At 39.1% G+C, this 24264-nt stretch overlaps 2 protein-coding genes across 12 annotated transcripts in view; one reads left to right on the top strand and one right to left on the bottom strand.

Moving 5' to 3' along the window:
• Window positions 1-11565, bottom strand: part of PPAT (phosphoribosyl pyrophosphate amidotransferase) — a 37751-nt gene extending 26186 nt beyond the window's left edge. For all 4 annotated transcript variants that reach the window (XR_014311148.1, XR_014311149.1, XR_014311150.1 and 1 more), the window contains exon 1: window positions 11258-11565. Coding sequence is in view for 1 of the 4 variants with exons in the window: in XM_082728619.1 (XP_082584745.1) it covers window positions 11258-11385 (128 nt within the window). In the remaining 3 variants the exon portion in view is untranslated. The remainder of the gene's footprint in view (window positions 1-11257) is intronic.
• The window catches only part of PAICS (phosphoribosylaminoimidazole carboxylase and phosphoribosylaminoimidazolesuccinocarboxamide synthase), a 48344-nt gene that overhangs the window by 12871 nt on the left and 11209 nt on the right, over window positions 1-24264 (top strand). For 3 of the 8 annotated variants that reach the window (XM_082728611.1, XM_082728608.1, XM_082728607.1), the window contains 8 exons: window positions 3905-3976; window positions 5527-5592; window positions 8282-8418; window positions 12212-12278; window positions 15022-15219; window positions 20987-21165; window positions 23707-23886; window positions 23987-24100. In XM_082728611.1, the coding sequence (XP_082584737.1) occupies window positions 3905-3976; window positions 5527-5592; window positions 8282-8418; window positions 12212-12278; window positions 15022-15219; window positions 20987-21165; window positions 23707-23886; window positions 23987-24100 (1013 nt within the window). Of the gene's footprint in view, window positions 1-3904; window positions 3977-5526; window positions 5593-8281; window positions 8419-11654; window positions 11965-12211; window positions 12279-15021; window positions 15220-20986; window positions 21166-23706; window positions 23887-23986; window positions 24101-24264 lie in introns of those variants that run through there. The other 5 variants (XM_082728609.1, XM_082728610.1, XM_082728612.1 and 2 more) reach the window with 5 other exon arrangements.

Raw genomic sequence — 24264 nt, 5'->3', positions numbered from 1 at the left:
TAATAAAGAATACAGACCCGCCTGGCTGACTTAAGTCAGTAGAGCATGTGGCTCTTGATCTCAGGGTTCTAAGTTTGAGCCTCACATTGGGTACAGAGATTGCTTAAAAATAAAATCTCAAGGGGCGCCTGGGTGGCTCAGTGGGTTAAGCCGCTGCCTTTGGCTCAGGTCATGATCTTAGGGTCCTGTGATCGAGTCCCGCATCGGGCTCTCTGCTCAGCAGGGGGCCTGCTTCCCTTCCTCTCTCTCTGCCTGCCTCTCTGCCTACTTGTGATCTCTCTCTGTCAAATAAATAAAATCTTAAAAAAAAAATTAAAAAAATTTAAAATAAAAAAAAATAAAGAATAAAGGTTCAAAAACCTTTGGAATTTCCAAAGTGGGTTTCTAGATAGCTTCAAGATAGGACTGGTCACCAATAAGACAAAACTTGTGATTAAGAGGCCTGGAATTTTAGGCCAGCCTGACCTCTAGCAGGAAAGTAAGTGTGGAGACTGAATTCAGTTGTATGGCCAGTGATTTAATTGTGCCATAATCAATCATGTCAATAAAAAACTTTAGCTCAGAAGTGCTTCCTAGTTAATGAACACAGTGATGTGCTGGAAGATTGACAGACCCTGATGCCATAGGGAGGTGTCGTGGAGGTTCTGTGTCTAGGACCCTCTCAGACCTTACCCACTGTAAATCCTCACTTGGTTGTTTCTGAGTCCTATTTTTTTTTTAAGATTTTTAAAAATTTATTTGACAGAGAAAGATCACAAGTAGGCAGAGAGGCAGGCAGAGAGAGAGAGGAAGCAGGCTCCCCACTGAGCAGAGAGCCCAATACTGGACTTGATCCCAGGACCCTGAGGATCATGACCTGAGCCGAAGGCAGAGGCTTAACCCAATGAGACACCCAGGTGCCCCTATTTTTTAAAGTATAGGGCTTTCCTAAATTCGATGAGTTGTTCTAGATGATCAAAATGATCAAACCTGAGGGGGTCATAGCATCCCCTTAAATTGTAGTCAGTCAGCTGGAAGGGTGGCTAACCTCTGAAGTAAGGGCAGTGTTTTTTTTTTTTTTTTTTTTTTTTAAGATTTTATTTATTTATTTGACAGACAGAGATCACAAGCAGGCAGAGAGGCAGGCAGAGAGAGAGGAGGAAGCAGGCTCCCTACTGAGCAGAGAGCAGTAAGGGCAGTGTTATGGAAGATTGATCCCTTAAAGCTTCGGAGTCTAATGCTAGACTCCAGGTACTGAGTGTCAGAAATGAACTGCAGTATACCAGTTGGGATAGAAATGTAACAGAAACTAAATGCTTCTCTTTCCTTAAAATATGCTAAATTTAGGGACTTCCACACCGCCACCCTCCAACATATCTTATTTTCTAGCACTAACTACTCAAAATTTCCACCAAACACCTAATCTCTAAATGTTTCTATTTCCCAGAAGTAGGGCATGTGCTTGAGCCCAGAAGTGATGGTTTTAGTCACTTAGATAAAATGTCATAAATTCCAATTCTGCTGAAATAAGGTTTGCCAAAGTTTACCTTCAACTTGTGCTCTCCCCTGGGGTGCAGGTGGGGAAAGGGCTTGGGCATGGAAGGAGGTAACTTTAGTTATAAAAGGGCAATGAGAGGGATCCTTATGGTGTTGGAACTGTCGAGTATCCTGAATTTGATGGTGGAGACATGAGTCTACAAGGTGATAAAATTATTATAGAACATAATATGCACACATACACACAGTGAGCACAAGTAGAACAGGAACTCTGAATCAGAGTAGTGAACTGTAACAATGTCAATATCCTTGATTTAACAGTATATTACTTTTTTTTTTAAAGATTTTATTTATTTATTTGACAGAGAGAGATCACAAGTAGTCAGAGAGGCAGGCAGAGAGAGAGAAAGAGGAGGAAGCAGACTCCCTGCCGAGTACAGAGCCCGATATGGGACTCGATCCCAGGATCCTGAGATCACAACCTGAGCTGAAGGCAGCGGCTTAACCCACTGAGCCACCCAGGCGCCCAACAGTATATTACTTTAATAAAATGTTATCATTGGAGAAAACTGGACCAAGTATGAAATGGATCTCTGCTATTTCTAAAAACTGCATGTTTATCTCAATAAAAATTTCAACTTTAAAAAAAAGTAACTTATTAGGCAGCCTTATGTGGCTCCAAAGTACAACCCGTCATTTAATGTATTGATACTGCTAAAAGCTAGACTTCATTCTAGTCTTACTGTGCAAACGTGTCCTTAAAATAAGATCTAGTCCTGTCCTAATATAAATCTCACATACCTATTGCTGCATAGGCTTTGGGCTCCCTAACCACCTCACCTTTTGCCTCACTGGTCTATTATTGTATCAGTTTTACAATAACCATTACAAGTAACTTCACAGACAAAAGTAACACAAACTGTTTTTTAAGAAAATAATGTCCCAGGGCACTCCATGGCACAGTCGGTTGTATCTGACTGTTAGTTTCAGCTTTTGGGTCTGATCTCAGGGTCGTGAGATCAAGCCCCACACAGAGCTCCATGCTCAGTGTGGAGTCTGCTTGAGTTTCTCCCTCTCCCTCTGCCCCTCCACCTCTCTCTCAAATATATAAATAAATCTTAAAAAAAAAAAAAAAAGTCCCAGTGTATACAGCAAAGTACAGTAGGAGTAAAGGAATACTATCATAGCATTGTGATACTTCAACACGGCAATCCAACATATGATTGAGGAAGAGCTTTCCCCAAACTACAAACAGCTCACTTGTAAACTTCCTATACACACAATACTACACTACGATAAATGCATGTTATATTTACCACACTAAGCACTATTAGTTTCTTAATTTTCTGCTATTAACAACACAACATGAGAACTGCTAAGACCACTTAATCTTTTTTTTAAAAGGTTTTATTTATTTATTTGACACAGAGACAGAGACAGCAAGAGAGGGAATACAAGCAGGGGAGTGGGAGAGGAGGAACCAGGCTTTCCGCCCAGCAGGGAGCCCAGTGTGGGGCTTGATGCCCAGGACCCTGAGATCACAACCCGAGGCAAACACAGACACTTAAGGACTAAGCCATTCAAGCACCCCCAAGACCACTTAATCTTAAGGTCTTTTACCTATTTATGTGTATTGCAATAAGGATCATTCTCAGTTACAATGAGGATCCAATGAAAAAGAGATGTAAGAGCTCTTTGTCAAGTGTTAAAATGTAACAATGAAGACATTACAAAATTGAGCCTAAAGTGCTATCAGGGGCACCGGGATGGCTCAGTGGGTCAAGCCTCTGCCTTCAGCTCAGGTCATGGTATGGGTCCTGGGATTGAGCCCCAAATCGGGCTCTCTGCTCTGCGGGGAGCCTGCTTCCCCCTCTCTCTCTGCATGCCTGACTACTTGTGATCTCTCTCTCTCTCTCTCTGTTAAATAAATAAAATTAAAAAAAAAAAAAATAAAAGTGCTATCATATTCATATTCCCAAATAGAGAATGTGCTTTGGGTCTTTTAAGACAGACTATTTCCAAGATTTTGAAGGTGGTGAATCCTACAAAGGCATTTTAAAATTTGATTAGAGATGACAAATGTTCTTGGCTATGAGGTTATAGTTTGGTTCTTTTTTTCCCTAAAGATTTTTTATTTACTTGAAAGAGGGGGAGGAAGGGCAGAGGGAAAGGAAAGGAAAGTCTCAAGCCTTCTCCATACTGAGCACAGAGCCCCATGTGGGATTTGATCTTACCATCCTGAGGTCAAGACCTGAGCTGAAACCAAGAGTCAAATGCTTAACTAACTGTGCCACTCAGGTGCCCCTAGGCTAGTTCTGATGCTGGAATCCAGTATTACTAGTTTTTCAGTATAACCTTCACTTGCAAAAGTAAATTTGAGTTCTGTAAACAGCAAATTTAAACTGCTATTCTCTTTGTTTTCTGACAGAGGAAGATACCATAAGTACAGTCTCAGAAGACGTGGGCGGCCCCAAAGCACCACAAAGTATCACTGTGTCAGGTACAGGGTCTAATTGTTTAAAAAAATTTTTTAGGTGCAACTGGGTGGCTCAGTCAGTTGAGCACTGATTGGAATCTTGATGTCAGCTCAGGTCTTGATCTCAGGGTGCTGAGTTCAAACCCTACATAGGGCTCCACACTGGGCATGGAGCCTACTTAAAAAAGAAAAAAATAATTTAGGCTAATATATACCAGTTTAAGTAGTTATACCAAGACTCTCCACATTTACAAATATCCAGTGAAGATTACCTATTGATGAAAAGCAGCTAAATTATCTCACCAATACTGGAGATAAGTCTGCTTTAATTTTTTAAATATTTTATTTGAATATGAACATATGTAGAAATTTTGACCCTCATATTGAAATTATTATCAGTGCTTTATGTCAACCCAGGTTGTTTTAAGTAAATGATATTCAAATACAAGATTTATCTGTAAGTTTGTATAATTGTAAATCACATTGATTTATAGGTAATCATATACCTTTAGAAGATGCTAAAAGTCATTTACAGATTGTAACAGTGAGCGACACAGAGGCTGGAAAACACTGGTGTGACAATGAGGTCAGGCGCTTATACATATATGGTCTGATGAAAAAATTAAACAAATGCTTGAAAGGGCCACAAGAAACAAAGAAATATTTGAGGAAATTGCCAGAAGACTAATGCAGTTTGGAATAGACAGAGACTGGAAACAATGTCGTACCAAATACAAAAATTTAAAATATGAATACAGAGTTTTACAAAAGAAAAATGGCAACCCTCAAAGAAAAATGAGATTTTATGAAGAAGTTGACTGCATTCTAAAAGGACCAACTCTCAGAACTGCCAAATGGAAACATGGTAACCTTGAAATTGAGGTGTTTTTTTTTTTAAAGTCAAGAACTTACTTTATTTTAAAATAAACATTGAAGATATGCCCCCTTCCCCACCACCCTACAAAAAACTTTTTGAATGTGGAATGTTCAACAGCCTATCCATTTTAGTAGGTTACAAAACCAGCAAAAACTCCAGTTGTCTAATAATGAATGTTTGAGTATAGTTTTGTGTCTTATTTTTTGTTTTTCTTTAGTAGCTGAGCACCTACAGGAAAAATTCCTTAGCTAAAGGCTAATAAAACAAAAAAAAATATGGAACGCTTCACGAATTTGCGTGTCATCCTTGCGCAGGGGCCATGCTAATCTTCTCTGTATCGTTCCAATTTTAGTATATGTGCTGCCGAAGCGAGCACGAAATTGAGTTTTTAAAATAAAAATTCTATTAACTTTTTTCTTTGCATTGTAATGTGCAAGAGATTTCTCAGAAATAAAATCCTTACACTACTAAATGTTCAAATGACCCCCAAAATTATTTTGAAGCACATACCTAACTTAAGAATTTCAATCTTTCCAAACCTTGTACCAAAGCATTCTTAATTTTTAAACTTATTCCTCTTTATTTCCCCAAGCACTTTAATGTTTTTACTTTAGTTTACTTGAATGCTTGAAGATGAATAGATTTTAAATGGTGTCAATTATACAATGATTGTTTTCCTGTGTTGTTTTGTTTTAAGAATTATTTGAAGGTCATACCAAAAACCCAAGAACTTTGAGCGTCAAAAGAAAAGCACACGAAGATGGTAAGAGCTGAGAAATGCCAAGTTTTGGCACTGAAAAAAACTTGTTGCTTTTTTCCTGATAAGAGATGTTTATTCCTGTCCTTGACAAATTAGACTAAATATATTGTTTATAAGCTGTGTGAGAGGAAAAATGCTGAGCAATGATTTCTGTCATAGCTCATTAAAAGTAACAGAATAAATGGAAACTTTCCCAGAGTCAGAAATTTCTGCACAACTGTCCATTCATCATGAGTCTTTAAATTACAATTTACAGTGGCTGCTATCAGAAGACTGGGATGGAAAAGGAAAAAACCCCACAAAGTACTAAGTTCTCAGTTTTAGTTTTCTCTAAAGGTAGTTAGTAATGAGTATAACATTTTAGCAATCCTACAAATAAATCAACCTAATTATGTGAGCTGTAGTTCCAAAATGACTCATTATAGGTATCAGAAAAGGTAATACAAAATAGTGGAGCAAACAGAAGAATAAAAATACAGAAGAAAAAGCAGTGAACTGAAACTCAGAAAACCTGAGTTTCAGTCTCTCTCTGATCCCAATAACTTAACGCAGAGCAAATCACTACATCTCTCTTTAGGATAATTAAATTTAAGCATCTTATGATTTAAAATCTATCAAATTATTTTGAGTATACACAAATAGTTGAAGAGCTTAATTTTTACCAAATGGACATACCTGTGAGACTACCACTCAAATCAAAACATAAAACATTACACCAGGGCACCTGGGTGGCTCAGTGGGTTAAGCCTCTGCCTTCGGCTCAGGTCATGATCTCAGGGTCTCATGATATCGGGCTCTCTGCTCAGTGGAGAGCCTGCTTCGCCCCCCTTCTCTGCCTGCCTCTCTGCCTAGTTGTGATCTCTCTCTCTGTCAAATAAATAAATAAAATCTTTAAAAAAACAAAACAAAAATTACACCAGCACCCTGCAGGCCTCCCAGTCATAATCATCTTTCTATAAAGCTTATGATTATTCTGACTTCTATCACCATAAATTTGGAATCATTCAAGATGTTCTTACTTTTTTAGTATGTGTTTTTTAATGTCAAGCTTCTTTCACTCAACACTGTGAGATTCAACCATGATTTTACCTGTAGTAGGCACTTGCTCTTTTTCAATGTGTAGAATATTTTATTATATTAAAAAATACACATGTGCGCATGCACACACACACACACACACACACACACACCACTGCCTTCCTTATCCATTCCACTGTTGGGACATTTCCATTATTTCCAAATGGAGGTTATTACAAATAATACTATAAAAATTCTTGGGCATGTCTGCTACTAAATATATGTATGCACTGCAGCAGAGTATATACCCAAGAGTGGGGTGGAGGGTCATGGGATCAGCATCTATCCTGGTACAGTTCTAAGTACTTTACATATACTAATGCGTTTACTTCCTAGCACAACTCTATGATATAGGTGCTATCATTACACCCAATTTACAGAGAAGGAAATAGAGGCATAGAGAAGTCTGTGCTCTTGAGCCTGCTGGCTAACACTGCCTCTCTGTGAGGTCCAGGTATCTGCTCTGTGTAAAAGAGTATCCCTAGTACTGACCACAGTGCCTTATGTATATACAATAGGAGCTAAACAAATATTTTTTTAAAGATTTTATTTATTTATTTAACAGACAGAGATCACAAGTAGACAGAGAGGCAGGCAGAGGCGGTGGGGGTGGGGGTGGGGGAGGGAAGGAGGCTCCCTGCTGAGCAGAGAGCCCGGATTTGATTGGGGACTAGATCCCAGGACCCTGGGATCATGACCGGAGCTGAAGGCAGAGACTTTAATTCACTGAGCCACCCAGGTGCCCCCTAAACAAATATTTTTTGAATGAAGTATTAGATAACAATAGGAACATCCCTATCCCCAACGACCCTTATTGTATCTCAAGTGAGCTGAAAATTTTATTCTCCATTTTTGGAACTAAAGTACATGTCAGATGAGTTGCCCTGACCTTTGCCATCTCTTAATGCCCTACAGTGTATATGCTAGTGAAAAGGAAAATTGCTAGGGTCTAACCACACAAAAGTACCATTCCCAACCCCCTGGATTTTGCCCATTAAACTTTTAATACATAAGTCTAGCCCAACAGATGAGAAAAGAGACTCAGAAGTTAGGAGACTTGCCCAAGATCAAACTGATGTTGGAAACCTGAAAGTAGATTTCAAGTCTTATGTTAAAGAACTATTTCCAATATTGACCAGAATGACAAAGCAGTAGTACTTTGAAACTCTTTTGCGGATGGGTCAGTCCTGCTTCAAACTGATGTAAAAAGCAAAGTTGGAAATAATAGTTATAACTGGAAGAATTTAAAATACTAATGATTTAAAAGTGAGATCATTAAATTACAAAAGTAATTGAATTAGAAAGTCTTTCAAAGCCAAAGACTGGAACAATCAGCAAGGACAGTTTTAACATAAGTCACTTCCCTAGCCAAGGGTATGTAAAACACTATAGAAATGGGACATTTTGGTCATTTTTACTAAGAGATGAAAATCAAAATAAAGTTATCCCCAGCCTTAAATTTTGCAACTCAATGCAAGTTCTCTGACAAGCTATTCCTGTATACTCCAACAAACTAAATGAAGACAACTGGAAACTAATTCTATATAAGTTGTCTGAGTGCATTTCTTTCTCCCAAGTACCTTTCTACTGATAATATCATATACTCTATTTACAGGACCAGTGTCTGTATCTCTTAAGAAAACCGCTCCTGAGATCACTGCAAATGGGTTTCCTCAATGTGTAACAGAACGGAAAGATTCCACAGAATGTTTCTACAGACAGGAAACCCCATACGCGATCCAATTTCATCAGGTAAATCTTAAATTTTTAGAAGTACAAATATGTTTATCAGTAGTTAAGATTCAATTCCTAACCCAGGAAAACGACAATTCACTTTGAGGGTGGGCATTTTCATCAGCTGATTGATGGGATAAATCTATGAAATTTTAATAATTCCTTTTATGGAATCCTCAAGTATGTCCACATCATTCTAGTCTTCAAAAGACATGCCTGTGGTAGAAACGTGAAGATTTCTGATCTAAAAAGGTGTGGTTTGTTCAGAATTCTGCGAACCACTGAACCAAAGTTTTTAGGACTGAAAAGGCATGTGGTAATTATATGTACCTGTCGTGAACACACATACACACACAGTTTGTATCTAAAGAGCTCACTGAAAATGTTAAACGAAAATTCCCCAAAAAAAAATAGAGCTATGGAATAAATCTCCAAATTGCCAGAACTACTAGAAAGAAGTGCTTCTGAATGAACCCATCTGAATTAACTATCCAGTGCATGACTATCTAGTAATTGGTGTTCTAGTTGCATTTACATGAAACGCATAATATAACTTTCAGGTACTCTGTAATCCCTGAGACTAAATTTTTTTAGATCAGATTATACTTAAGACAAAAACAGAACCAAATACAATGCAAAAGTGATAGCAATCTCACCTTCTGGATTCCGTGATTTAGGAAGATAATGTGTAAGAGATAAATTCCTTTACAAAAAGGAAAAAAAAAAATCCAGCAGAATCCTGTTACTGTTGTTTTAAAACAACTAAGTATTGAGTGTAAGGAAGTGAGGAGGTAGAGACTGCAACAGACCACCACTTACCAGTGAACAGTGTATTTAACTAATTCTACTGTATATTAAGTTATGACAACCTATCTAGGTATCCAGTTTTAACATTCCTTGATTCAATGTCATAGAAAAACATTAGTTTTTAATTTCTACAGACTAATTCTACAGACTAATTTAATCCTACAGATTAATTCAGAGTAGCAGAAGATTTTTATCTTCAAGACATTAGGGAATTTCATCATTCTTCCAATCAGATCACTTTCTCTAAAGGGTGAGGACTTTTGCTAATTCAAAATTTTTAACTGGATGAATTTATGGGAGAGAACCAGTCTTCTCAGTGTACCTTAATGATTCAATGTCTACACAAGGAAAATTTTAAATAGTTTTCCATTAATACATTTGTTCCCCAGAAATTACTATGTTCCTCGCTGCTGCTACTGAAAACATCACAAGGTCAATTTTCAAAACGAGTTTAACAAAGACTTATTTGGTTAGATGAGCAGCCTCAGAGAATCCATTTATTACTGTGCTATTATCATATAATTACATTTTTATTGCTTTTATCTTGTACTGTCTAATCCCTTTCTTTCATATGAAAGCAACTACAGAAAAGTGCATGTAGCCAGAAATCAAGTTGTATTCATTAAGCAAACAAACAAATAAAACAAACCCTTTTTCTTCTGGCACAAATTTAAAGGAGAGACTGAAGATCCTCTTCCCTTCACAGAATATCTAAAATAACTTATCCTAAGAATGTTTTAAACTAATGTTGTGCTGAACTACCACATAAGCAGATTTTAGTTTATCCTTGGATTATTTATCTAATCTTCTCAAAAAATGTACAGTATTTTAAAACAAGATCTATACTAGGGTCAACCCACAATTATCCAGGATCAGAGTCATTCAAGTTAAAAATATTTTTGATTCAACCCTGACTCTAAATTACTAACAGCTCTTAGCAAAGGGAGTACGTAAGATAAACTAAAGTATCTGCAACTCTACAAAGATCAGAAAGACTACTTGCAATCCAAGTTTGTTTAGGGAAAGCAAATCATTTGGAATGCATTTATACTTGTGGCTTCCATATTGCTGATAAATGTTACTGCCAAATTCCTTAAGAGTTATTGCTGCAGTATTACCTTAAGAAAACTTTGTAATACTTTCGGCGAGAATGTCAAACCTACGTTTAGATCAAATGCCAGGTAGTAAGAAACGGAAGGATCACTTAAGTTATTTTTTAACTCAAAGGGATCTACCAGTTTTTCAAAAACCAGTATGTATCTAGTCATACAGGAACTGCTCCCCTTCCCCTCTTTTAAAGAAGGGAGTTGTTTCTTTGGCATCCTCTTACTACAAACTTCTCCTTCATTATCTGAAACCCGTGACTCTTTTGCGGATGCACTATTTCCTGTGACTGGTTTATTTTCCCTTAGTTTGTTCATAGGAGATCTGCAACCGGTACTTCGTTCTGAATAGCAGGTAGCTCTGTTTCCCAGGGTCTGAACCCTAGAATCCCTAAATTCTCACAGCTATGACTACGTTCACATCCACAAGTTGTTCAAAAGCTCTGCCCTTGCAAACAAAAGCTGTCGAAGGCTTGTTTTGTTTGCCCTTGCAAACAAAAGTGTCGAAGGTTCCGCGAGAACACCTCAACGTGTTGCAGGACCTCAACCAGCAGCCACCCCACACAGACCTTCACAAAAGCAGCTCCAGGCTCTGCAAGATTAAAACCGGCAAGTAGTGGGGGAAGTCCCGATTCCGCCAACCCTAGAGAACCGGACGCTTACAAATTGGTCAGACTCAGGAGGGGTGCACACACCGGGGAAGGGGGGGAAGCCCTAAAGAGCATTAAGGGTTTGGGGGGGAGCAGCGAGTCCAGGGATGCAAGGTGGTGCCCGCGCACGCCTTGGCAACCTAGCTGATGCCACAGGCAGATATCAATCCAGGCAACAGAGGTCGGTCTCCAGGCCCTCAGGCGCACACGAGGTCGCTAACCCGTGCCGCGGGAAACGGCTTGGGCTGAAGGAGAAGCAGACGCGCCGCCACCCCCACCCCTCAGCCGGTTGCTCACCGGTGTTGCAGCCCCACGAGTCCCAGAGTGATCACATGCGGCACATCTAGCTGCGTGGGCCACTCTCCTGAGGCGATGCACCCGAATACGCCACATTCCTCTCGGATTCCCAACTCCTCCAGCTCCATGTCGCCGCCGAAAGCACGTGGAGGGACCTGCCGCCGCAGCAGGGGCCTGAGCACCAACCAGCTGCCCGCTCGGCCCGGACGCCTCAGAGGCTCGCTTCCTCCCCAGCCGCTCGACCCTCGCTACTGCGGCGGCGCGCGCTTTCCCAAAGTAAGCGTGATTAGCGCTCCCCTTCAGCACACCCTGCCCCGCCCCCTCAGGCTGCACCAATGAGTGAGGAGGGAGGGAGAGGCTCCGCGGCGGAGAGGAGGAGCCAAGACTGCTGGGGGTGGAGCTAGTCCTCCTCCGGCTCTCTGCGGGGACGTACTTTCTCTGCACGTGGAAATCTCCGTTATTTTCTAACACCCAAGACTGGGGTGATGAGAGTAGTAGGGTTAACGTCACTTCTGTCCCAGAGGATGTAAACTTTGTATGGCCCTCCTCACATGCTTTCCCCCGGCCGTCACTACTTGGTACGCTCCAACCTATGATCGGCTCTCGCCGTGGAGAAGGGAGCGGGTCAGCGAGCCTCAGTAGAATCGGGAGGGGCCTCCAACGCGCGCCACTTTTCGCCTCTTTTGGAACAGCGCCCGCGCACTGGGGTGGGGGGGAGGGACGGCCTGTGTCTCTGCGCCTGCGCGGCGGGAAGTCTCAGGGGGTGTAGCCAGCGCCGGGAGTCGAAGTTGCTACTGCGTGGCAGAGACCTCGGGGGTTCGGTGGCTGCAGGCTGTGTTGCGAGCGGAGAGCGCGTGTGGGCGCCCGGCAGTACTAGGCCTGGCCGGGGGTGTGTCTGTGGGCCGCCTTCCCTTCCCCGCCCCGTGAGCCTCTGTGACCACTCCTCTTTTCCAGAGTCTTTCCTCTCTTCCCGGCGCGGCCGCTGCCCCCAGCCCACGCAGAATAATGGCGACTGCTGAGGGTGAGTAACAGGCATCCCTGGCAATCTGCCGGGGACTCCCTGCCCTCCGCGGGCTTCCCGTCCCCCTTCCCCCCACCCCGGGCTGGAGTTGGCGCACTCGCCGCCACCTGAGTGCCCAGCGGCCCTCCTGTCCTCCTGAGCTGTGCCTGGTCGCGCAGCCGCCCCTCTAGGCCGCTGGGCGGGCGAACACGTGGCCCGGGCCCCGCCAACCGAGGCGTAGGAAACCCAGCGCTCCCCGACCTCGCCGAACTTTCTGAAATACTCGGAACTGGCTCCGGGTTGGGGAAAAGAACAAAGTAGGGGAAGAGAGGGATTACAAAGAAATGGACAGGGGTTGGAGAGGTGCCTGGAAATCATACTGGTAATCAATAGTCGCTGCAAAACAACCACAGGAACGTATGTAGTGATTATTCAAAATCTTGCTTTTCCTGTGAAGTCAATAGCCTGCTCTGTCCAAAGTTAATATTTGAATCTACTGAAAAATTTACTTTTTGTGGTCCCGATTTTGTGTGTGTGTTTTTTAGTCTGTTGATGCCACGATGATTCAGAAGAGCTCCAAAAGCACCAGGCCAAAACTTGCCCTGATTCACTTTACAGTTATCCTGTTTACATAATCTTTTTATCTACGAGTGATTAGGTCCTCAGAAAAGATCTCTTGTATGTGACATTTATGCTGATAAAACTTTTGCCCCCCCCCCCACACCCAGTTTCTAAATTTATGGTGAACCAAATTGGTTGTGCTGGCTGGTCAGTACATTGTCTTCCACAGAGAAAAATTGAATTTAGGGGAAAAAAATCATCGACTTAATCTAATATAGAAATCTGTCATTTTGCTAAAGTGCTTAAAAGCCACATGGTGGTTGTTAGGATAAAATCGAAACACAGTCAACATGATGTATGAGGCCTGAGGGATGAATAGTGAAATGCAACGAAAGGAAACACTGTTTGGGTCTAGGGAGAGCATGTCAAAAGTCTGGGATTGGGATCTAGAAATTCAGTTATAGAAATTAGAGTTCTGGAATAGAGAAATAGAGAATAGAGAAATCTGAAGTTGGAGCACTAAGCTGAGGCCCTAAATTGAGGAGCCTTTTAAACCTTGTCAGTGAATCAGGACATTACAATAGGATGGGAATTTATCCTCTAGGTACCCTGCAGCAGTAACTATTAAACTGAATTATAACTGGTTTGTTTAATGGTCACCTCCACTAACTGGTGATCTGACCACTGCTGAGTTCTGCCATTCTTTGCTACTCTGTAGCTGCTGCTCTCCCTCACTATGAGCGTGCCTGTGCAGACACACACACACACAGCTCCAACCCTACTGACGTCCTGCCATGAATGGTTACCCCATGGTCTTTTTTTCAGCACCACTACTAACCCCTTTCCCTTTTCTGACTAAATGTTTATCCTTGCCTTAGATCTCAAACTCAACCTTACTTTGTTCCAGACTTCCTGCTCTAGTGTCTAGACTAGGTTAGGTGGGCCTGCTGTGAGCCTGTGATCCCACAAACTGTGTATTTCTCACATCATAATTAATATGATGTCCTGTTTAATTTCAGCTTCCTTTAGACTTGGTTGCTTGAGAGTAGGAACTCTGTCTTGTGTATTGGTATAGCCCTAGTGTACCTGGTACATGGGCACTAAAAAATGCCAATGCTGAGATTGAGTCTGTTCTAGGAGCGTGAGGAGTGATTTCTCCCCTTGGAAATGTTAAGTTTAAGGACTTAACATTTATCTTTGACCTTCATCTAAATCATTCTTTCTAATGACCAAACTCTACTTTTTTAGGTCTGTGACCTGCAATAAATTGGATTCCCTTGTCCTTACTTCCTCACCATTTCCCACATTTGTTGGTGTGGAGAAAGTATTAACACTGGGAGTAAGGAAGAAAGATTAATAGAGGTGCTTAGAAATGGGCTAACTTCAGTGGATGGGAGTGCCTCCCCTTGCACTTTAACTAAAAATCAAGAAACCCTTTTGGCTCAACTTAATGATTTTGCCTGTCATGCCAAGAGGAAGGCTCAGAAAATAAGCATTTTTTTTCCCACTGCAAGCTAGTTAATTGTATTGTAAATACATATGTGAAAATACTGTTATGTTAATGTAAAGTAGTTCTACTTCAGTTCTGCTATGAGAGAGGCAGGGTTGATAGGCAGGGAAGAGCAAAGAATGTGTTATCAGAAGACAGGATTTCATCTGGCTCTGCCATTTCCTAACGGCATGACCTCTAGCATTTTGATACTTAGTTTTCTAATCTGTATACAGCTGACCCTTGAACAACACAGATTTGAACTGCACGGGTCCACTTACCTATGGACTTTTTTCCTCCGATTACTACCACACAGTACTGCAAATACATTTTCTTTAAGATTTTTTTCTTTTCTCTAGTTTACTTTATTGTAAGAATATAGCATAAAATACATAGAACTTAGAAAATATGTGTTAATCAGCCATTTAATGTTATCAGCAGGGCTTCTGATCAATGGTAGGCTTTAAGTTTTGGGGGGAGTAAAAGCCCCACATAATTCAGTTACATGCATAACTATGGCTTGTCACACAGTTACGTGAATCAAAGATGATACCTATGAAAATACTTTGTAGGGTATAAGGTTCTATGCAGATGAATGAATTTTTTGTTAAAATTATTCCTTAACCATTCTGTGTTCTCTGATCATTCTAGATAACTTAGTCTTCAATTAGGAAATTTTTTTCTGAATCTGATGTCTCCATTTTATCTCCACAGTACTGAATATTGGTAAGAAACTCTATGAGGGTAAAACAAAAGAAGTTTATGAATTGCCAGATAGTCCAGGAAAAGTCCTCCTGCAGTCCAAGGACCAGATAACAGCAGGAAATGCAGCCAGAAAGAATCATCTGGAAGGAAAAGCTGCAATCTCAAATAAAACTACCAGTTGTATTTTTCAGTTGTTAAAGGAAGCAGGTAAGTGGCTCTCCTGATAGCCTCTGCTTTCACATTCTCTCTCACACGCACATGTTGGTCCTTTCATGGGGAAATGGTATTATTTGGGTTAACAACATGTTGACTACCAGTTATATTTTTCAGTTGTTACAGGAAAACAAGTAAGTGGCTCCCCGCAGAATCTCCTCCCTTTTGAATGTTGCCCCCCACACACACCCCCGATCTCTTTCATGGGGAGATGACATTATTTGGATTAAGAACATGTTGTTTGGCGATGTCTCAAAAAGTTACTTGAATCAAACCAGGAAGTCTTAAATTTCACTACAATATGTAATTTGGAATTAGTAAGCAGTATCCTTTAGTTAAGGAATCTTAACAGTTTGCTACAGTCTTTGTCTGGCATGCATATCGTCTCTTTAACTTTTCTCTCCTAGGAAGACATCCTGGGAGAGACTGATCTATGAAGGAGGCCTGTTCTGGTATTAGGTAACTCCAATTGAGGAGTTGAAATTTGGTACTTGCAATTCTATACAGTTATTCTTTGCTCTTATCCTTGGAGATAAGACAGAATTTCAAATCCCTTTTCCACTTGAAAGCCCTGAAAAGTATTTGAAGATTGCTACCACACCTTCTCATTCTGCCCCAAGCGAGGGATTTGAACTCAATGAAAGATCTCCAGGGTTACCTCCTACTCTAAAACTGAAAGAAAACCATTTCCTATAGAGACATCTATTCAAAAAGACTAGATCAAAACATTCTGTGGAGGGCACTTGGAGTAAAGAAAGGGGAATTAAGATAATGGGCTTTTCTTCAGGGGTTCAGTCAATGCTGATTTGTCTGTAGTATATGAAATCTCGCTAATAAAAGATTTGAGCTCTTTTCTTCCAGTGTAAGAGGCGTCATTGCTTTGGACTGCTCAACCTTTGAAGCCTCTGATTCCTTATCTATGTAATAAAAAAAAGCTTTGTTTTTTACTTTCCCAGTTCTAATTTTTATAATTTAATAATTTTGTCTTTTACTATCCCTTTCAATTCTTAGAGCTTCCAGTAACTGTTAACAGGCGAACCCTGTTGTATTGCACTTTGCTTTATTTTGTTTCCTGGATATTGTTGGGGTTTGTTTATTTGTTTGTTTTTACAAATGGAAGGTTTGTGGCAACCCTGCCCCTGCATTGAGCAAGTCTGTTGGCGCCATTTTTCCAACAGCATTTGTTCTCTTCATGTTGCTGCTACATTTTGGCAAATCTCTCAATATTTCCAACTTTCTCAGTATTTTGTTATGGTGAACTGTGATCAGTGATCACAACTTGCTAAAAAAGCTCAGATGATAGCGTTTTTTAGCAATGAAGTATTTTTTAACTAAAATATACGTGTTTTAGATAACATGCTATCAAACACTTAATAGGCCACAGTATTGTATAAATATAACTTGTATATGCACTGGGAAACCAAAAAATTCATTTGATTTGCTTTATTGTGGTGGCATGGAGCCAAACGTGCAAGATCTTCAATGTATGTCCATAATCTCTTAATCTTCTAAATCCAAAGGGGAATTTAATACCTTTATTTCCAGATAGCATAGAGGTACCTGCCTTCCGCAAAATAACAAGGTAGTTCAGATTAAATCTGTTCTTTCCATACAGAATGGGTTCTTGAATAGTTTTCTTCTTTCCTTGTTTTCTGTGTAACATTTTTAATGTAGTGTGGGGAGAAAAATGTTTGCCAGCCTAATTTGTCATCTACATCATAAATCCCTCTATACATGGAAAGTGTGTATGTTGTATAAATTTAAAGGACCACCCAAAGTTCCTAAATAATATGATTTTAGGATTTTTATTTAAAGGCTTCCTTGATAGGTGTTTTCTCAGTGTCTTGAGTTGATTGCTACAGAGAGCATCAAACTAATTTTAGGTTCCTTTTGCAGTACGGATAAGTGGTCCATTTTTAACTTGCCAAGCTATCTCATTCTCCCTATACATGTTAAAATTTTAAAAAGTTGCTTAATACTATAATTGTTAATAAAAAAAAAATTAGCTCCTATGTTTCCATGGTGGTTATACATAGTTATGGAGATATATATATATATATATATATTTCTAAATAACAGAAGATAAGTACAGGCCCAAGTTTGTATTTGCTTATTCAGTAAGGGAGTATTCACTGCACTTTGTGGCCTTAACAGAAAGTGAATTAAGGTGACCCAAATTGTCTCTGTCCAGGACTTTCCCAGTTTTGACTCTGAAAATCCTGTGTCTGAGAAAGTTGGGAAAGTTTGTAATCCTAAATGAAGTACTCCCAACAATTATATTTATAATCATTATTTTTTTTTAAGATTTTATTTATTTATTTGACAGAGATCATAGTAGGCAGAGAGGCAGGCAGAGAGAGAGGAGGAAGCAGGCTCCCTGCTAAGCAGAGAGCCCGATGCGGGACTCGATCCCAGGACCCTGAGATCATGACCTGAGCTGAAGGCAGAGGCTTAACCCACTGAGCCACCCAGGCGCCCTACCAACAATTATCTTTAAACTACTGTATTGGCACCGTTAACATAACTAAAACTTCTTGGTTCACAGAAATGTTGAAAGATGTTCTTCAGGTTTTGGGGCGCCTGGGTGGCTCATTGGGTTAAAGCCTCGGCCTTCAGCTCAGGTCATGATCTCAGGGTTCTGGGATCAAGCCCCCGCATTGTCAGCAGGGAGCCTGCTTCCTCCCACCCCCGCCTGCCTCTCCGCCTACTTGTGATTGGATTTAGTCTCAATACTTAACCTTATAAAGTCTCAGTTCCCCCACAGAAACCTACCATAATTATGTTTAGGTGTTAGTAGTGATAATGGGTGTAAGTCCTGCAGTTGTTAAACCACAGATGAGTAGCCAAGCAAGCTTAATACATGGGTGGGTGGCCCTAAGGATATGTGGGCTGATTTCCTGTCAGACACTGCCATTGTAATTCAGAGTATGAAGTGACATTTTCTTAATAATTTTTTTTTTAAGATTTTATTTATTTGACACAGAGAGACACAGCGAGAGAGGGAACACAAGCCGGGGAGTGGGAGAGAGAGAAGCAGGCTTCCCACAGAGCAGGGTGCCCGATGTGGGGCTTGATCCCAGGACCCTGGGATCATGACCTGAGCCGAAGGCAGATGCTTAACGATTGAGCCACCCAGGCGCCCCTTTCTTAGAGTCTTACATTCTGCAAACAGTGAGACATGGGGGAGAGTTCTTTTGCTCATGCCTCCCACCCAGTCATGAAATTTGTTAAGATGATTAGCATGTATATTAGAAACAATCATTGTATCATCTAAACTGAATCTTTTGGGGGGGGGTAGCAATTTTTTTTTCCTGTACTAAATCATTACTGTAGATTGCTTCTGTGCTTTTGGTTCTCTCAGATGTGAGGAGGAGTTTTCCTCTGAGTAAAAGTAACTGTTCTTTCTATTTGAACAGTAGATTTGGATAGTAGTCTTTCAAGCTAGAGAAATGAGCATGTATATCTAAAGATTCACAGATCTTAAAAGGAAGAACTCTTAAAGTCAGGCATGTAGTTAACACCTGTAGTTCAGGACTGATTTAAATCATTTGCCTGTCCATTAACATGAGCTCAGTCGTTCTTTAAGAGTTAAAATGACCATTTACTTACATTCTTTTTTCCAGAGTTCCTGTTCATGCAGCATATTACAATTCCCTGTTTCAATTGAATCTTACTGATGAAACCCAGAGAGAGTACAGAGAAAATGCAGGTTTTGAAACTGGTCCAGGCACCATTACTGATTGGCAACATGTCAGATTACTTAACTACTTTGAGCCCCTGTTTCTATCACTGTAAAATGTAGTGATAGCTATCTGAAAAATTTTATGGTTAAATGCGATAACATAAAACACTTAGAATAGTGCAGGTCTTTTTTTTTTTTTTTTAAGATTTTATTTATTTATTTGACAGAGAGAGATCACAAGTAGGCAGAGAGGCAGGCAGAGAGAGAGAGAGGAGGAAACAGGCTCCCTGCTGAGCAGGATCCCAGGACCCTGAGATCATGACCTGAGCCAAAGGCAGTGGCTTAACCCACTGAGCCACCCAGGTGCCCCAATAGTGCAGGTCTTACATAAATTTAGATTCCCTTCATGTAGGGAAATACATATGTATGTTGTTATATGGCAGCACAGAGTAATCCTGTAGCATCTCTTGGAAACCGTTATGGGTTGACATTAATAATGCTCATCTTAAGCTGCAGTGTTAGGACCTGGAATACCCAGGAGTAGGATTGCTGGATTGTGTGGTTCATGATATAGCTATCCTTAGAGGTTATTTTCCAACATCCCCAAGTAAAATAGCTCCCATCACAAGCTAGCTTTTTATCTAGTTTTCTAGTAGCAGTTAGAGTAAAATAGAAGGGAAATGAAGAATAAGTGTTTTCTTTACTCTTGGCCAAATTGGCCACTATGTTCTCGTTGCTAGCTGTTGAATACTTTTTTCCAGGGATTATTTTCTTCAAATATTAAGAAAAAAGTGTGATCCAAAATGCAGGGCTGTACCTGATTGTGATTAAATAGATTGATTAAATAGATTGTGATTAAATAGATTGTTTTTTTTTTTAAGATTTTATTTATTTATTGTGAAGATCAAAGAGAAATCACAAGTAGGCAGAGAGGCAGGCAGAAAGAGAGGAGGAAGCAGGCTCCCCGCCAAGCAGAGAGCCCAATGCAGGGCTCGATCCCAGGGTCCTGGGATCGTGACCTGAGCCAAAGGCAGAGGCTTTAACTCACTGAGCCACCCAGGTGCCCCAAGTAGATTGATATTTTATAAATAAGGCCATATATATAAAATATTTAAATATATAATTTAATTGTATATTTATTTATATTTATATTTAAAATATATATATATAATATATTTAAAAAATATATATTTAACGTATATATTTAAAATATATATATATTTATACATATATTTATACATATATATTATATAATATATAATATAATAATATAATATATAATATAGTAAAAGTATATAATATTATATTTAAATATTTATATATAATATAATATTATAATTATATATAAATTAATTATAATATTATAAAATATATAAATATATACTTATATATTTATATATATTATAATATTATATTTATATATATTTATAATATTATATTATATAATATTATATTTTATATTATATATATTTATAATATATAATATATTATATATAAATATTTAAATATGATATATTTATATATGAATATAAATATATATAAATATAAATATTTTTATATTATATTATATTATATATAAATATTTAAATATATATTATATATATTTTTTATATATTTTATAAATAAGGCCCATTTAATACTGGACTGTCAATTATGAGAATCGTATAACCAAATCTGATTTAAAGGTAATTTATTATCACTTAGGTGAGTTACATGCTTTATACAAAGTTGGGTGGCAGAGAAATTTCTCAAAAGCATTTTTGAATGTATGAATGAATGAATGGTAAAGACACTGGGACCCAGACCTTCTGATCCACTATATACTTTCCCATGCAACATTAAAATGAAATATTCTTTAATATTTTGAAGAGCAGTAAGAAAGCCATACTAATAATTTTCTTCTACTACTTTTAATAAAAGTTAATTTATTTTTGATAGTACCATTTAGGGATAACACATTTGGCTAGATAGGGTTTTGTTTCATTTTGTTTTTTGTAAACAGCTGTTTTATTATGCCTCAGATCTACCTTTTTTAATACAACTTTAATGCTTTTTTAAAAACTTTTTGTCAATATGTAGGTATCAAAACTGCTTTCACCAGAAAATGTGGGGAGACAGCTTTCATTGCACCTAAGTGTGAAATGATTCCAATTGAATGGGTCTGTAGAAGAATAGCAACTGGTTCTTTTCTCAAAAGAAATCCTGGTGTCAAGGAGGGATATAAGTTCTACCCACCTAAAGTGGAGCTGTTTTTCAAGGTAATTATTCTGTGCTTGTGTGTCTTACTATAATATAGCAACAAACATAATTTCAAAGCCAAAAGATTTAAATGTTGTTAAAACTAAATAAAATCTTTTAAATTATCTTAAATTATTTAAATGAAATAATTTTTTTAAAATATTAGTTATTAGGAAGAAAAGTAACAATTCAGAAACTTTTTAAATTTTTAAAGAGTTTGAAATAAAGGCAAATACAAGGGATCTTTTTATATTCAGATACAGAAAAACTATTACCCATATCTCTTACAAGCAAAAACGTAATGAAGTTGTAGGAATCAGTGATTATAAATTTGTATTGGTTTTCTTTATTGAAACTGCTTTTCGGGATGGCTTGGGTGGCTCAGTCAGTTAAGTGTGTGCCTTCAGCTCAGGTCATGATCCCTAGTCCTGGGATCAAGTCCCGCATCCCACATCCAGTACTCCTTGGTCAGCGGGGAACCTGATTTGCCTTCTACCTGCTGCGCCCACTTGTGCTGTCTCTCTCTGTTGGACAAATCAATAACCAAACTCTTTAAAAACAACAACAACAAAAAATAAAACTGCCTTTTTCTTTCCCTCTTTGTTCATGCTGTTAAGAATAGTTCCAATGTCAGGAGTAATGTCTATATAGTATTTTTATTGTTTCTTTTTTTTTTTTTTTTAAGATTTTATTTATTCATTGAGAGAGAAAGAGGGAGATGGTGAGTAAGCACACGGTGAGAGGAACAAAGAAGGAGGGAGAGTAAGGGAGAAAGAATCCTAAGCAGACTCCATACTGAGCAGAGAGCCTGACATGGGGCTCTATCACACAACCCTGAGCTCAGGACCTGAGCTGGAGTCAAGTCTGAATGTTCAAATGACCAAGCCACTGAGGTGCACCTTGTGTAGCACTTTTTTCTTTTAAGACTTTATTTATTTGACAGAGTGCACAAACAGGAGGAGTGGCAGGCAGAGGGAGAGGGAGAAGCAGACTCCTGCTGAGCAGGGAGCCCTATGCAGGGCTCAGTGCCAGCAGCCTGGGACCATGACTGAGCTAAAGTCAGATGCTCAATCAACTGAGCCACCCAGAAGTTCCTTGTGTAGCATTTTTAAAAAGGGAACTAAAATTGCCTCTCCTTCTTCTGGCCCAGATCAAGTATAATCAGTGAACTGTGTACCTTAAAATGTTTATTTTATTCTTATAATACAAATCCAGAATTCATAAAAGAAAAATTTCATGTGAAATTGTAACACTACTTAGAATAAAATGGAATTATTTTTTTCACTAATATCTTTATATAAAGTCTCTTAAATTATTAAATAATATCCTCAAAACTTATAGTCTTACATAAACTTTTATTAAAAATGAGGTGAAGAGCAGTGACTGGCTGGTTCAGTCAGCAGAGTGTGCAACTCCTGATCTCAGGATTGTGATCTTACCCTCTATACCCCACATTGGGTGTGGAGATTATTTAAAATCTTTTAAAAAGGGGGGGTGGCGCCTGGGTGGCTCAGTGGGTTAAGCCTCTGCCTTCAGCTCAGGTCATGATCTCAGGGTCCTGGGATCGAGCTGTGTGCATCAGGCTCTCTGCTCAGCGGGGAGCCTGCTTCCCTCCCTCTGCCTGCCGCTCTGTCTGCCACTCTGCCTACTTGTGTGCGCACTCTATCAAATAAAATCTTAAAAGAAAGTTCAGGAGATTATGAAAACTGCATCCTGGAGAGATTTAGTGGACTAAAGTGTGCATTGGCCTTCTTACTATCTTTGTTGACTCAGATAAAGAAAAAGATCACAAACTTCTCTTTAAATTAGTTTAGAGAGAGAGAGCAAATTCTTTCAAATACTTTATCAGCTGGAATAAGTTACCAAATATCTTAAATTTTAAAGTAGCTATTAAAACTAGACAAACTTAAAAAAAACTAGACAAATTAAAAATAATTAAATTATGAATTTAATTGTGAATTAAAGGGCATGTCAGAAATTAAGTCCTTAGAGAAAATAAGTATTTCTGAGAAATTCACGGTCAAAGAAAAAAAGAACTTCATTTTATCTCAAAAATACAAAATTTGGGGGGCTCCTGGGTGGCGCAGTTGTTAAGTGTCTGCCTTTGGCTCAGGTCATGGTCCCGGGGTCCTGGGATCAAGCCCCGCATTGGGCTCCCTATTCCATGAGAAGCCTGCTTCTGCCTCTCCCACTCCCTCTGCGTGTGTTCCCTCTCTTTGCTGTGTCTCTCTCTGTTAAATAAAAAAAATCTTTTTAAAAAAAGTTCAGGGGCGCCTGGGTGGCTCAGTGGATTAAGCCGCTGCCTTCGGCTCGGGTCATGATCTCAGGGTCCTGGGATCAAGTCTTGCAACGGGCTCTCTGCTCGGCAGGGAGCCTGCTTCCCTCTCTCTCTCTCTCTCTCTCTCTGCCTGCCTCTCCATCTACTTGTGATTTCTCTCTGTCAAATAAATAAATAAATAAAATCTTAAAAAAAAAATAAAATAAATAAAATTAAAAAAAAATTTTAAGAAGTTCAAAATTTTTATATTTAAATTAATTGTACTCCTATACTTTATTTTCAGGATGATGCCAACAATGATCCACAGTGGTCTGAGGAACAGCTAATTGCTGCAAAATTTTGCTTTGCTGGACTTGTTATAGGCCAGACTGAAGTGGATATCATGAGTCATGCTACACAGGCTATTTTTGAAATATTGGAGAAAGCCTGGTTGCCGCAGAACTGTACATTGGTTGATATGAAGGTACAAATAAAATACAGATTTGAGAGTAAATATTATAACTGAAAAATGTCTTCAGTTGTAGAGTTTTGAAAACTTTTCTTTGGTGATACACTATTTCTAGATTGAATTTGGTGTTGATATAACCACCAAAGAGATTGTTCTTGCTGATGTTATTGATAATGATTCCTGGAGACTCTGGCCATCAGGAGATCGAAGCCAACAGAAAGATAAACAGGTAATCCTTCAGGATTTTTTTTTATCCTTTGCCTGATCAGGCAAGAAGGGGTGACTAGGAAGATGGGAGGAAAAGAAAAGGCAACTGTTATTCCATACGATAAGAACCAAGTTGATTGCTATTTACTTCTAAAGATAAATATCTCTTACATTTCCTATATCCTG

This window comes from Mustela nivalis (assembly GCF_964662115.1).
Source record: "Mustela nivalis genome assembly, chromosome: 4".
NCBI lineage: Eukaryota > Metazoa > Chordata > Mammalia > Carnivora > Mustelidae > Mustela > Mustela nivalis.
This window is presented reverse-complemented; position numbering and strand designations above follow the sequence as displayed.